General features: G+C 44.4%; 1 protein-coding gene across 3 annotated transcripts in view; it reads right to left on the bottom strand.

Moving 5' to 3' along the window:
- Window positions 1-15,169, bottom strand: part of LOC307077146 (rho GTPase-activating protein 26-like) — a 72,939-nt gene that overhangs the window by 31,348 nt on the left and 26,422 nt on the right. For all 3 annotated transcript variants that reach the window (XM_079738451.1, XM_079738453.1, XM_079738452.1), the window contains exons 2-4: window positions 5,267-5,362; window positions 3,097-3,158; window positions 1,686-1,757 (exon numbers count right to left, since the gene is read on the bottom strand). In XM_079738451.1, coding sequence (XP_079594577.1) covers window positions 1,686-1,757; window positions 3,097-3,158; window positions 5,267-5,362 — 230 coding nt within the window. The remainder of the gene's footprint in view (window positions 1-1,685; window positions 1,758-3,096; window positions 3,159-5,266; window positions 5,363-15,169) is intronic.

Below are 15,169 nucleotides of genomic sequence, written 5' to 3'. Positions count from 1 at the left end.
GACAGAGAGAGAGAGCGAGAGCGAGAGACCGAGAGAGAGAGAGAGAGAGAGAGAGAGAGAGAGAGACAGAGACAGAGACAGGAAGACAGATGGAGAGAGAGAGTGAGAGGCGGCGGTCGTATCTGGCTGAAATCTGAATTCCAGCCTCTCCCCTGACAGCAGTATACTTAAAGCGCACCTGCTGGCTGAGGTCATTCCCATTTCCTCATGTTAACACGAGAAGCCTTGCCTCATCACAGGGACACACATGTGCTGGTGTCTAATCCATGAAGACATTCTAACAGCGTTGCCCTGAAGAAAACATACATGATTCACCATAAATCATGTGTTGATATGTGGTTGATTGAGCTTTCAAAGTTTTGTTCACCCGCCAAGAAACTAGCATTAGGACTCCTTAAGAAGGATAAACAGAGACTAACAAGCATAAAATGCAGGTTAAATAGTTGTCTTGTGCTTTGCACATTGACTGTACTCATGGTCAACTTCCTATGGGCAATAATGTGATGGTTCTAGCGTTTAGTTTAGGTGCATTAAGCCTTGTTAAGCTAATGATATTCAATTCAGAACCTCTCAAGATGTTGAGCTATTGATCGGATAAACCTTAATATTGTATTGCATTTGTGTTTAGTGACTCTTTGTTTGTGCGTATGTATATATGTATTTGTGTATGTGTGAGGGTGGGTGGGTTGGACAATGCCTGTGTCTAAACTAAAGCATACAGTAGAGTCGCCTAGGTGTCCCTTGTCATGTGACGTTGGTCACAGCCCAGCCATAGTCAACAGGAAGTAATTATCTGCGCTACAACGTGTGTTCACTCGCTGTCTGACTTTCCATTTGAGTGTTTTTGTATGTATGACAAGGGGCAACAACAGGGAAACGAGTAACAGAAAAGAACCGTGTTACCGTTCTTCACCACATGAGGGAAGTGTCCCACAGACATCAGTTCAGGCATAATAACAGATATCCACAGTGAATGAGGCCAACAAAGCAAAGTTCTCCATTATTTTAGAATAACGTGGCATTAAAGTAAGCGCAATGACTTCCCTGGAGTATAAATAATAATAAATAAATATGTTTGTGTTTTTGTTTCACCCTTGAACATTTTAATAAAAACCTGTGGTTCAACAGACCTGAAATAATATATTTTTAAAGATTCCAATGGCATGTAGATGGGAGGTTGAATCACAACGTTAAAAAGGGTTATCCATACGATTTGAGATCAAAGTGGAGAACCAATTGATTGATAATAAGCCTCACTTATTAAAACGGCTATCGGCTGCAATGTCCATTTAATTCTGCAAAAGCTGCACAAATCCCGACACCTAGGTGACGGTAGCTAGCTAGCCCTTGCTGCCGTTGGACTGGGGCAGCGTTGAGTTGCACGCAAGCCCGTGCTGGAGCTAAACTGGGATTAGCATGATGGTCTACTGACCTTGGGGCTGTAGAGACAGATTATTCACTTCATATCCAATCACAGAGCACACAATGGAAGATTGTGTGATAAACACGGTTGCAATCAGCAATCTTAATATTGTGCATGATGTTTGGATTGCGGCTAATTAATGATGTTATGATATTCGTATCATGTTCTAGTATATAAATGGTGCGTGTGTGTGTGTGTGTGTGTGTGTGTGTGTGTGTGTGTGTGTGTGTGTGTGAGTGTGTAAGTGTGTTGTCACGGTTACCTTAGCAGCACTGATCTGCTCTTTCCGGAACCGTTCCAGGGGCATGATGAGCACATCGTTGGCGTTTTCAATCTAGAGCAAAGTAATGTGTTGTATTACAGAACACTACAGCCAAGCACAGTACAGTACAGTACAGTACAGTACAGTACAGCACAGCACACTACAGTACAGTACAGCACAGCACAGTACACTACAGTACAGTACAATACAGTACAGAACACTACAGTACAGTACAGCACAGTACAGCACAGCACAGTACAGTACACTACAGCACAGTACAGTACAGCACAGTACAGTACAGTACAGTACATCACAGTACAGTACAGTACAGCACAGCACAGTAAAGTGCAGCACAGTACAGTACAGCACAGTACAGCACAGTACAGTACAACACAGTACAGTAACCCATTTGTACCGGCTGCTGTGCGGCGCAACATTGTATCTAGTAGATAGAATGTTGCTCCGCGCAGCCGGTACAAATGGGTTAAAGCAAAAAGCAGACACTAAAATGTTAACGATAATTGAGCTACGACTCAAAATGAGCTTGCGGTGGATATATGTTTAATGTTTTGACGCTTGGTTTTTGGAACCGAATGGGGTCTGTGGTTATTGAAGCAAAGTATCTAGGTTCAATCTTGCTAGATAAAAGAGCAAGATTGAAAAAATAAAAAAGGTGAACAGATGACAGTGACTTCCAGATCAGTCTCCAAAGCAAGGCAGACTACAGTATCTGCTGTATCCCCCCCCCACCCACACACACACACACACACATGCACTCTATCTCTACCCAGGAATAGGAGCCTGAACTCAGGGCTGTGTGTCCTTTTGACTGCCTCAGGGTTCTATGTACGTAACCAATCAAGTGACAGAAATGACGCTGTTTGTAGAAGACGATCATGATGACGAAGATGATGAGGTTCATTTACCTAATAACATAAACTTTTAAACATTTAGAAAATAAAATTATTAAAAAAACGAATTAGAATGTAGAAATAAATTAAGAAATGATTCTTAATGTCAGAAAAAATCCACATATCTGAATTGTAAACCTAGTTAGAGCTCTTGCTGATGTAGTGCCAACGTATTGACAGCCATTAATGGTAAAAAGAGGCAGAGTGCAGTATCTTCATTTTCGGGGTTATAGGTCAAATATATTGTTTATTTTTTGGGGGATCAGCTTCCTCATTGATGCATAGCTTATGATTGGTATATCTCACAACAGAATTGGCCGTTGAATCGAAAAACGTGTTGTTTTCAGTTTCATTGTTGATGCAGATGTTGCGATTTGCCCTTTTAGGGCAGCACAGTAGAATACTGTTTGAACAGAAACGTATAGCAGTGTATGCGTAGTACTGCATAACAGTACAGTATTACATTGTCTGACTGTGGTAAAGGAGCAGATGTAACTCACCATACGGGTCCTCTCATCTTCCAGGTTCTGCAGGACTCCTGCAAACTCCTGCAGAGACTTGGCTGTGGACGGGCCAAGCGACAGATGGATGGAGGGAGACGATGAGACCGAGAGAGAGAGAGAGAGGGAGAGGGAGATGGAAAGGTAGAGAGAGAGGAACAATGTCAAAAGAGGGAAAAAGCTTATATCGAGAGAGAGATGGCGAGCGCTCAAAAGTGAAACGGAGCCATAAAAACGTGGATGAGATCGGGAAAGAAAGATAGTAAAATGTATTGGAGAACGAGGGAGAGAGGAGAAAGCCATCTTGTCTAACGCTTATCTCATCACACAGAGACTTGACACCAGTATGCAGGCTAGTTAAGGAGTGTTTAGTCATTTGTGAAAGCTAACTTAGCAAGCTCCTACTTGTATTTGGGTTGTCTCTCGCTCTCCCTTCTCTCTCTTTCTCTCTCTGGCAAGCAAAGCATGGCTGCATTGTTTCAGGTTAGAGTTTCCACTTCCAGTGCCCGACACATTCAGCGTCCAACACACCATGTGCAAGTTCACATGCACACATACACAGGTTCACAGATACATACACACACTTAGAATGATTTCATTTAGGAATGCCAGTTACATCTTGCTATTAAGATGTTCTGAGCTTTAGAATGTGTAAGGAGCAAAACAGCCGTAAGTAACTTTTAATATAGCTCATAAAATGCTATCAATCCTTTTCCCCCCCTAAAAACATCTGGGTATTGATCCAGTTCGGATCAACAGCAAAGTGAAGATTAGAGTAAAATTCATAAATTGCATTCATTGCTAGCAGGTTTCAGTGGTGGTATTAAGTTAACACCACTGAGTACTTTGTCACTGCACTTCTGTATATTTGTCAGGTATCTGTTCTTTACTTAAGTGTATTCTATTTCTGACACTATCCACTTTAACTCTACTACGCTTTCTAGAAAATACCTATTTTACTGCACCACATTTCCAAAACACTTTAGTTTTCATAACCAGGATTTATTGTCATCAAGTATGTTTAAATGTAACAAAAGTGAAGGAACCAACCCTCTAACCAATCAGACCCCACAGCATGGATTCCCCACCAGAGCGCACTCAGAAGAGAAGCAGGCCTATCTGGTGTTGGTCTAGCTGCCGCATCTAAGATGCTGCCGCATCTGCCGCATAAGGACTGATGAGAGAAATCCTGGATTCTGTGCAAGATTGAACAATTGTGTTGAGGTCAGGGCCTCCTGCTGATGTACTGCAGTCTTCCCGTTACACCACCTCTTACAGCTGTTTTCCTGTTACAGCCCTTTTTACAGCTGTAAATTCACATTGTTTGCCGCACGCCGTAGATTTTACAACATTGTTGCATAAGACAACCTGTTTTAGAGTTTATTAAACACATCCAAAAGTGAAATAAAATCGTATCTTAATATCTTTTTTTTTCGTGAATTGTTAACAGGATTTGCATTTGAACTCATATAAAGAGGTAGCTAGGCAAACGCTGTATTATTAGATGTGTGATTTCTCAGTATCTAATGATTCCATGTCGAAATTTGGGGTCCCAATTTGACTGATTCAGAAGTGATTGTTGATTGAGTACATGGGGGGGCTTCAGGATCTACTCAAGTCGCCGTGAGTTGAGAAGGCTGATGTGGTATGTGATGGAATAACAGGAAAGTAAAGGGTGGATATGAATAAGAAGAGTGCTTTATATATTTGAAAAAGTTATATCACCAAGAAAACGATACCCTGTAACATAAAATATATAATTACGATAGCAACCACTTAAAGTCTGTCTCCGTGGGACCTGCCGATTCTCACTCTAGACAGCAAGTGTCAGGGTGCTAGCCAAGCATTCAAATCATTTTCCTTGCTTTGCACATTGCCCAATGTTCAAAACATCTTTGATTTGTGTTAACAAAGAAAGATATGCACTTTGAATCAACATTTCATTGTATTTTTTACTATTGATATTTGAACGATCATCTGAGGCTTGAAACTATGAACTGGGGCCAGCCACCGATCGGATGAACCACTACCTGATCACTTGAACATTCAGGCTCAGCAATACAATTAAGTAATGAGTGTCGATCAGTGAGGAAGAGATAGAAATGATGACATTATATATTCACCCATTCTTCTAGGTGTTTGTACGAGAGATGGATGGGGTAGGACTCACCGATGCAGATCTCATCGTCCGTCTCCGCGTCCCCGATACACTGGAATTTAAACTCGTTCAAAGACTCTGCAAACTTCCTCTTGGCACTTGACAAATCTGAAATAGGAGAAGAATGGGTTGTTTATAAATATGTTATTGTCAATTCATACAAAGTCATATTGACTGATAATTCTTATAATACTTTTATTGCATACATTCTGAGCAAGAGTGTCCTAGTATGGACATTGCGTGTGAGTGAGTGAGTGAGTGAGTGAGTGAGTGAGTGAGTGAGTGAGTGAGTGAGTGAGTGAGTGAGTGAGTGAGTGAGTGAGTGAGTGAGTGAGTGAGTGAGTGAGTGAGTGAGTGAGTGAGTGAGTGTGTGTCCCTGGCAGTGTCGATGGCTGCATGATGTACCAGTTTAACTTCTCATTTAGAAGAGGTTTTAGTTAAATGTGTACTATTCATTCCATGAAGTTCACTGAAACCTGGCCGTCAAACTTATTTATATAGTTGATTAAATGTTTGATTTCGGTCATGCTCCAAATAAATTCCTACAAAGTCTCAAAGCCAAAAGCTGTCACCTCTCTGCAGACCAATTAACCATACCACTCTCATTCCTTAATTCACTTCTCTTTATCAACTCACTTACTCAACTAAAATAAGTGGTGGATGTTCTGCCGCAGTAATGTCACCACAACATTCTTTAACTGTGTGTAACAAAGAATCCCATACAAGTCTCAAATCCGTGTGCATGCTGGATTGTCTGCATCAGCTCCCATACCCAACCCACAGCACACAGAGTTAAGACCAACAAAGGGAACCTCCAGAATAAAACAGACGCTTGAGTCACTCTTCATAATGCAAGGAACAAGGAATGCAATGAAACCAACTAGCTATCAGTGAAACAAACAGCTATATAAACAAACCCCCGCTACCCAGACTGACAGCAACTGAGGCTTCCAGATGCAATGTCTGTTGAGGGAGAGAGAGTAAGAGTGCGAGAGGGAGAAAGAGAGTGACAGAAAGAGAGTGAGAGAGAAACATAACAAACAGCAGTAATATGTGGTAAGTCGCATGGAACGCACAGCGTCTGGCCAAAGACCCACTGAGCAGCAGATAGCCAGCAGGTGCACCTTTGCCAGACCAATTATTGTGTTTTTGTGTGTGTGTGTGTGTGTGTGTGTGTGTGTGTGTGTGTGTGTGTGTGTCTGTGTGTGTGTGAGTTTGTGTGTGTGTGTGTATGTGTGTGTAAAACAGCCACACAAAATGAGGCATGGGAGTGACAGACCGCAAAGAAATAGAAGAAAATGAAGAAAATGAAGAATCAACGATAGTGTGTTTGTAAGAACACACACATACACTCCCTGCTTGAACAACCAGTGAAACGCAGACCTAATGGCCCCTGAAAACACTGGCTGACAGCCTAATCATTGGTCTAGAAAACACACATACACACACATACACACACACACACACGCAACCAATCACACCAACACTTTCTCACCGAATGTATTGAGAAACAAGCCGAGAGCATTCCATTGAAATGGTGAGTCAGGGTGGATCTAGGCTAGTTAGGCCTCAGGGGAGGGCGCAGTGATGTCTCCCTACTGGACGGTCCCGAGACCTTAACTACAGGAGCCACAACACCGTCCACGTCACCAGTCAACATGCTCTCTCATGGCCAAAGTCATATTTCTGGATCACTCCTCACTCATCCTCTGACTTTCATTCCCTCCATGGATTCAAAAATAAAGCAAAAGCCAAAATAGCGACACGGGCTGTTGACGGCGGTGTCGACGCCATCAGCCCACGCCATCAGCCCACGAGTCCAGCGGGACCACCAGCAGGTAAAGAGTGACCCGTAGCTCACTGTCACTCAGGGAGCGGTGTGGACAGACAAACACGCCCGGGCGGACGACGCACGCATGCACCTTTGTGTTATGGGTGTGTGTGTGTGGGTGAGTTATGTATGTGTTATGTGAGTGTGTTATGTGAGTGTGTGTGTGTTATGTGAGTGTGTGTGTGTTATGTGTGTGTGTTATGTGAGTGTGTGTGTGTGTGTGTGTGTGTGTGTGTGTGTGTGTGTGTGTGTGTGTGTGTGTCCACCCGGTGGTTCTGGGATGACTGCTGTGTAACTGGAGCTGGTGTTGGCGAGCGAGGGGATGAGGTAACACCAGGGGGTTTGAGATCACACTTGAAATGGGCCAAATACAATCAAAGATGTGTTGTGTATCGTTATCCTCAAGCTCTGCACCCTTATGGCATAAGTAGCACCACCGCATAGGGTAAAATCGATGGTGTTGTTAGGGTACATGCTTTGTGTACGCACGTAGGTATGTACAAGTGCACACACACACCACACATGCATGTTTTAAATAATCCCAATTCCCATTGTTGGCTGGGGTGACCAAATGTAAACGGTTTCCAAAACGAATAGGCTGGTTGGAGGGAGAGCCAACAATGATGACATAATAATAATAAATACTAATGTTACATATTCTCATAGATTTGACTTCCCATTGTTGCAAGCCATTGTTATGAAAATCGTCACCTTATAAACAATAGGAATTGAACCTGATTGGAGAAACACAAGGTAAAAGTAGTGGCGAAACATTGTAATGCAGGCACAATGCGAGGGCAACAACAACAACTAGCGATGCTGCCTGAATGCCGTCATGCTGGTGTCCAGGACATCTCTCACAACAAAACCTACATGCCTCTGGTGCAGCTCCCATGTCAGTCTAAAGTGACCCGGTCACCGTGTCTGACGTCAGGACAATGGTTCACGGTGCAATCCACACAGGCTCATCATGCTATGGTACGTTGGTTTGCAAACCAACATATCAGGGGCTGCAGAAGCCATGTGTTTCACACATGGTTTCATATTGCTCTTGCATACATTTAATGATTAATGCTGGGGGTGAGTTAATGATGAAGTGATGAGAAACGTAAGGTGGGAAACGTGAGAGGAGAGTGAGAACTGCTGCTGTCCAGTTACCACAGCCTGCACTCGGATAGACAGTCACAATTGAACCAGTCGGATAACTCGGGATTCAGAATTGAATGGATATCAGAAGATATATGTTCACGTCAATGTATGCGTGTCCCCTGTGTGTGTGTGTGTGTGTGTGTGTGTGTGTGTGCTTTTGTGTGCCGTGTGTGTGCGGGTATCCTGCAACAGACAGTGAAAGGCTTAAAATAGCCAGCCCTAATGAACACTGTACCCTCACACTTAGAAGGCCTCATTCACAGAATTCCTTGCTCACGTGCCCTTTCAGAATGAATCCCGCGTTGCCCACTGATAACCAAATTCCATTGGTTCAGGCAAAGTTTACCTCTCAACTGAGCCCCCCTTAACATACATTAAGGCAACCTTCAATGTCTTTCACACACACACACACACACACACACACACACACACCAGAAAAGGAATGTGTAACAGCCATTCTTGTGACACTGTACAACTATGTGTGGTGTCAATAAACACACACAGAATATAAAGAAAGGTTCTGTGTGGATCTGGACAGGATATCCAGCAGTAGCTACCAGTGTAGCCACTTTGTCCTACAGGCATGTGAAAATGAACCCTATTCATCAAGGACAATTACATATTATTTTTCTCACATTCAGACACGCACAGCCGTGCACACGCACAAAAACACACACACACACACACACACACACACACACACACACACACACACACACACACACACACACACACACACACACACAATATCTGGTAATCTGGCCATTAAGATGCTTATCTTATGATGGAGTCATATATAACTCCATAGGAAATGGTTCTTATCTGTAACTTAGCGCATTAATGGCGAGAAACAAAAAAGCAAAGATCCCATTACACCATGGAGCCAGCATATCCCAGAGTTCTGCTGGAGTCTGATCATTCCGTAAGGTGACCCCGCTGATGCCACCAGAACCGTCCGAGGTCATCCTCTACCTAAAGCTCCATCTCATAAGCAATGACTTGCTTTGGCTTTTTCACTTTTACCACAGGGTGCAGTATTTTTTGTGTTCATGGAAACACAAATGGTGTCACGTCATCTTCATATCTTGTTAAATGCTAGTATGTTATTCGTTAACAGGGTTATATTAGCTCTGGGCTGTTATCTGAAAATGATCACTGGCATTTTATCTGGCCGTAGTATAACTCAGATCATAGACCCTGGGGGACTGCATAGAGGCCCTGACCGACCGAACCCACATAAAAGAACGAGCTTCCACCAAGTCCCACTGTTGCGTCACCTCACATGCACATGTTTGGTGAACTTTACATTGGAGCTTCCTCGAGGACACATGTGACTTAAATGAGCGGCATGTCGCTCAGGAAGTAGGGCGGGTTGGCTTGGAACTGTCATGCTGCTAGTTTGATCCCCGAGTGTCTAGGTGTCCGTAAGCACGCCACCTCACCATGACTGCTCCTGACGAGCTGGCTGTCGCCTTGCGTGGTTGACTCCGTTGTTGGTGTGTGAATGCGTGCATGAATGGGTGAATGCAATATTGTAAACCGCTTTGAGCGGCCACTGGTTAGAAGAGCGCTATAGAAATGCAGTCCATTTAACATTATGGGATCCAGGCGTCGTACCACGTTTCAGCAGAACTCGAGGGGATGCGACAGAGCACTGCCAGGGGCCGAGAGACACCTTTGTTCCTCTTTCATCATGGAGATAGATCCAACCGTTTGGAGCTTTGGTTGTGGACGTCCTGAGAAGTGCAGTGAGAGCAGTGTAGGGGCACTCTAGACTCACTTGTTCCGAGTTCACCTAGACTCTGCATAGCCTGCTCCCTTACACCGCTCCCCCCATCATGCATCATTTACGTCATGCAAATCTGGACGTTATATAAGGTCTTCAGGTCCGTGGTTTGCCCTCTATTGGAATCCTCCAGTAAGAAGAAATAGTAGTTCACGACGCCACCACTTCCCACGTGAATGCATGGTTTAAAGAAAGTATATCCTCCGCCCTACTCTCTCCCACCATGGACGACTGATGGCGAGCTACACACTCAGAAGACACACACACACACACACACATACACACACACTGTGTGGATCTGGACAGGATATCCACAAGTAGCTCCCAGTGGAGCGACTTTGTCCCACATCCACGTGAAAATGAACACTATTCATCAAGGACAATTAGGCACACCCCCCTACAGGCTCAAGCACACATGCAAACACGCACACACATCACATGTATTAACAATGTTACGAAAGGAACAAATCAGCCGAATGAAAAAGAGAGAACAACCGATTCCATTGTGCAAATAAAAGACAGTGAAAACAGAGAAAAATATACCAGAAGACCAATAGAGCATCGTAAAGATGGCGGGTGATGAGGGCAGTTTGTGGCTCATACCCAGGCTGGCATTGTGAGCCTTCGTAGCTAGTTGCTACCCTGTGCAGATATGGGCCTGATTTGAACAAAGCTCTTCAGTTAACCGTGCTGCTGCAATCTCTCTTTCCACCCAACTGACATTCAAACAGGCTGTCTGAATGGAACAACAGATATTCTGTTTTACGGCCTTCAAGAGATTGCTCCATGCGGATGGGATGCTTCACTGCCACCGTCCATCTGGCTAATATTAGCTGTCATTTAAGATGTCATCGTTGTTCTCCTCCTTACAATTTATTTTATATATTTGAATTGGATTATGTGCGTTAAAAAAAAGAAACACAAAAAGGCATTAGTCGCACATCTAGTTGCACTCATCCCCCTACTTTTCATCCAAACCATGAAGGAAACAACCTATTATAATCCAAAACATAGTACATATACGGTTCATGCCCGGGTAAGAAGTGCTCACCAAATACGTGATGGTGAATAGTGACTGTTGTTGTGGTTCAATAGTGACTGTTGCTGTGGTTCAATACTGACTGTTACTGTGGTTCAATAGTGACTGCTGCTGTGGTTCGATAGTGACTGTTGCTGTGGTTCAATAGTGACTGTTGCTGTGGTTCAATACTGACTGTTGCTGTGGTTCAATAGTGACTGTTGCTGTGGTTAGATAGTGACTGTTGCTGTGGTTCAATAGTGACTGTTGCTGTGGTTCAATACTGACTGTTGCTGTGGTTAGATAGTGACTGTTGCTGTGATTAGATAGTGACTGTTGCTGTGGTTCAATAGTGACTGTTACTGTGGTTAGATAGTGACTGTTGCTGTGGTTCAATAGTGACTGTTACTGTGGTTCAATAGTGACTGTTGCTGTGGTTAGATAGTGACTGTTGCTGTGGTTCAATAGTGACTGTTGCTGTGGTTCAATAGTGATTTTTTTGTGGCGTTGGTTCAACAGTGAGTTTTTGTGGCGTTGCAGCGGTTCAATATTGACTGTTGTTGTGGTTAGATAGTGACTATCGTTGTTGTTCAATAGTGACTGTTGTTGTTGTGGTTCATTAGTGACTGTTGTTGTGGCGTTGGTTCAATAGTGACTGTTGTTGTGGCGTTGGTTCAATAGTGACTGTTGTGGCGTTGCAGTGGTTCAATAGTGACTGTTGTTGTGGCGTTGCAGTGGTTCAATAATGACTGTTGTTGTGGCGTTGCAGTGGTTCAATAGTGACTGTTGTTGTGGCGTTGCAGTGGTTCAATAGTGGCTGTTGTGGCGGCGTTGCAATGGTTCAATAGTGGCTGTTGTTGTGGCGTTGCAGTGGTTCAATAGTGACTGTTGTGGCGTTGCAATGGTTCAATAGTGACTGTTGTGGCGTTGCAATGGTTCAATAGTGGCTGTTGTTGTGGCGTTGCAGTGGTTCAATAGTGAATGTTGTGGCGTTGCAGTGGTTCAATAGTGACTGCTGTTCCACCACGCCAAGATTGTTCTTCCTCACATGAGCAAAACACAAACATTGAAAGCCCACATGTACACACACCCACATACACACCTGCTGCCCTCATCCAGACCAGGTTGTCTCGGGCTCAGAGTTGGAATGACTCCTCAAAACAAACACAAGCCAATGCATGACACGGCACTGTGGTTGACAAAGCACAGAGACGCACGCACGCATACACAAAATGCTATCTCTGCCCGGGCAAGGTTAGATGTGAAGAGATACATCTGTGTGTGTGTGTGTGTGTTGATGCCTTTGCATACATGATTATCCATACACACATGGAAAAAAGAAGTAGAACGAACAAAACAGAAGCAAACAAATAAGGAAGAACGAACAAACAAAGGAAAGGCAGCGAGCAGAGCAGCTGTGGCCCCATTGTCCTTCCAGCAGTTCATGGCTCATCAGAAACTAGTCGAATGGCTCTCGCTAACAATAGCTAGCAGCGGCTAACTGCACCCAGAAACACCAGGGCCCGGACAATGGCCAACAAAGAGCTGATGGAGGGCGGCCGCGGGCGGCGGGCGGCCGACAGCGCCGGACTGGGGACTGGGAGAAAGCAGTCAGTGTTCCACTCTGGACTTTGTCGCGCTTTTAAATGTACTGCTTCGCTTACGCCTACGTTATCTCAACAATCGGTGTCCTAGACTAAAGTTTGCATTCAGAAATGTATCTCACCACACACAGCTAAAGTGTCGTGTGTGGATGGAGGTATAAGCGAGAAGGAAAGAGTGGGGGCGGGGAGGGTACACTACACTTCTGTTAGCTAGCCTCATTGTGTCCTTCTTTTTCCCCTCTCTTTCTATCCCTTGTCCCAGTGCAGGCCACACTGTTCACATAGTAACAATATCCTAGCAACGCGTTGTACAAAGAAGGCAGGCCACCACTAGCCCAGGACTCTGTGTCTCCCGCTTCTCCTCCTCTCATTTAGTTTTTCCCTTCTCTCTCCGCGTGTCTTTACCTCTAGAGAGCTTCACACCCACTGCCGAACCGTTGAACACAGAATGTCCTCATGAATCAAATATTTATTTCTTAATTTTTTGTTTACCCCCCCCCCCCCGCCAAAAAAAAACAACTGTCTGAGCCTGAGGAGTGAGGTCATCTGGGGTAGCCTGGCTGGGGGCCCGACGACTACAGACCAGAACGCAGTTAACGCCGCGTGCTGAGCGTATGCGTTAGCCATCGTTTAACATCATGCACCAGCGCCAGAAAAACCCTTACAAAAACAGGACGGAGGAAGAGGAAGAAATGAAAGAGAGGGCCGGACAGCATGCTAACTAGATTAGGGTATTCTTCTCCAAATAGCCTGCCGTCCCCTGTCATCCTCTTCCTCTGCTTACATACCTGACCCTCACGCACGCACGCACACGCACACACACACACACACACACACACACACACACACACACACACACTCATACCAGAACAGGGACCTCTTTTGCTCATATACACTTTATGCAACTCCATTAAAGATTCTACCAATTCGATTCAAGAGTCAGAAGAGCACAGACAGGTCATTAGGGAGTACATAGAAGGCTTCAGGTTAATCTTGTTCTGCTTACAGGTATACTGTGGAAGACAGGCAGTTCAAAACCAGGACTTTCCTCACCGAGTAAGACCCCAGGGCAACTACGACCACAACGACTATGATTCCTTTCCAGCCCCCCTCTGAGAAGCCATTTCTGGCCGAGCCACCCTGGGAGGCTGATTCTTGTTTTCAACCATTTCAGGGTTCTTCCAAGAGTAACAACAAGTATGTGACAGTAAGCTGTTCCCAGGGCATGACTCTTCTAGGCATTGGTTTCTAAACCGGAGCGTGGATACAACAAAATCACAGGGCCCAAATTACAAGTCAGGCTCCACCCAAGTCTGTCATTGAACTCTGAACGGCACTTAACCTGACAGTACATCAACATCACACTCTGGAGCACGACTGGCTGACAAGACAACCCTTCTTGACCTGATTAACCTCAGCTCTTATTGACCGGTTTAGAGCCAGAGGGAGAGAAAGAGAGATTGGTGACTGTGGATGATATAAAATGTTATAAGAGAGCCGGAATAATGAGTTACAAATACTTGAGAGATAGCCGGGCTTTCTGTGAGATAGCATGTTCATAAAAGGCAAAAAGGTTCAGACTCAAATAGTTTCTGTTTAAGGTGACTCCTCCCTTTATCCGGGCTTTTCCTGGCCCTATAGTACTGGGTTGTTATCAAGGTGTTCTGTAATTGTAACCCTAAACCTGTTGAGTCCCCGGAGGTATAAGTCCTGTGATGAAAGGTTGTAGAAGTCCATGTAACCTGATGTGACATGTACACGGTTGGAAAGATGACAAGTGAGTGCCAGTAATATGGGGAACCCGGTCATGAATAATATAGGTCTGGATGGATCAATTGTCAAGGGAATACGAATGCGCCAGTAACTGATTAGAACTTTGAAAAGGTGTATCAATGTGGTCCAAACTGTGGACCCTGCCCAGTTTTAGCATGGAGCCAGGCTGTGATTTTACTCTTCTAATCAACAGTAAAGAAGATGTTTATAAAAGGACAAGTGTTCACAGATCCAGCCTCTTCATTTTCCTTCTCAAAGACCACGTGATTAATGTGTAGAAGGTGAGTCTTATTGGGTCACATCGCACACCCCATAGGGGAAGGAAATGTGGACAACCACAGATTCCCAAAGGCTTGTGTGAAACCGTTTCCACAAGCAACCTACAAATATATTTAATGTCATTTGAAGGATATGAGGGAGTGACAATACCCAAACTAAAAAGGCAAAGGAAAAACATAATTAAGGCAATATTACTGTCGGCAGTTGGTGTATGTGTGCACAGTGTCCATCCTGAAGGAAAACTGTTCCTAAACGGATGGGATTGGACGTCGGGAGGAGAAGTCTGGGACAGTATGTTCACTTTCATTATTTTCAAATGGAAAAATGTGGTTTCCAGGAAGTGGCCTGCCTTCCTACCCTCCCTGCTCACGAGAAGCCCAACACAGGAAGGGCAAAACAAGAACAGGAAAAGGAAATGATTTATTCCCATCCTGCCTGTTTTGCTCATGGATTCTGCAAGGTCAACAGAGGGCAA

The sequence above is a fragment of the Pollachius pollachius genome (assembly GCF_949987615.1).
Source record: "Pollachius pollachius genome assembly, chromosome: 6".
NCBI classification, from domain to species: Eukaryota; Metazoa; Chordata; class Actinopteri; order Gadiformes; family Gadidae; genus Pollachius; species Pollachius pollachius.
Note: the sequence above shows the minus strand (reverse complement) of the source record. Positions and strands in the feature narration are given on the sequence as shown.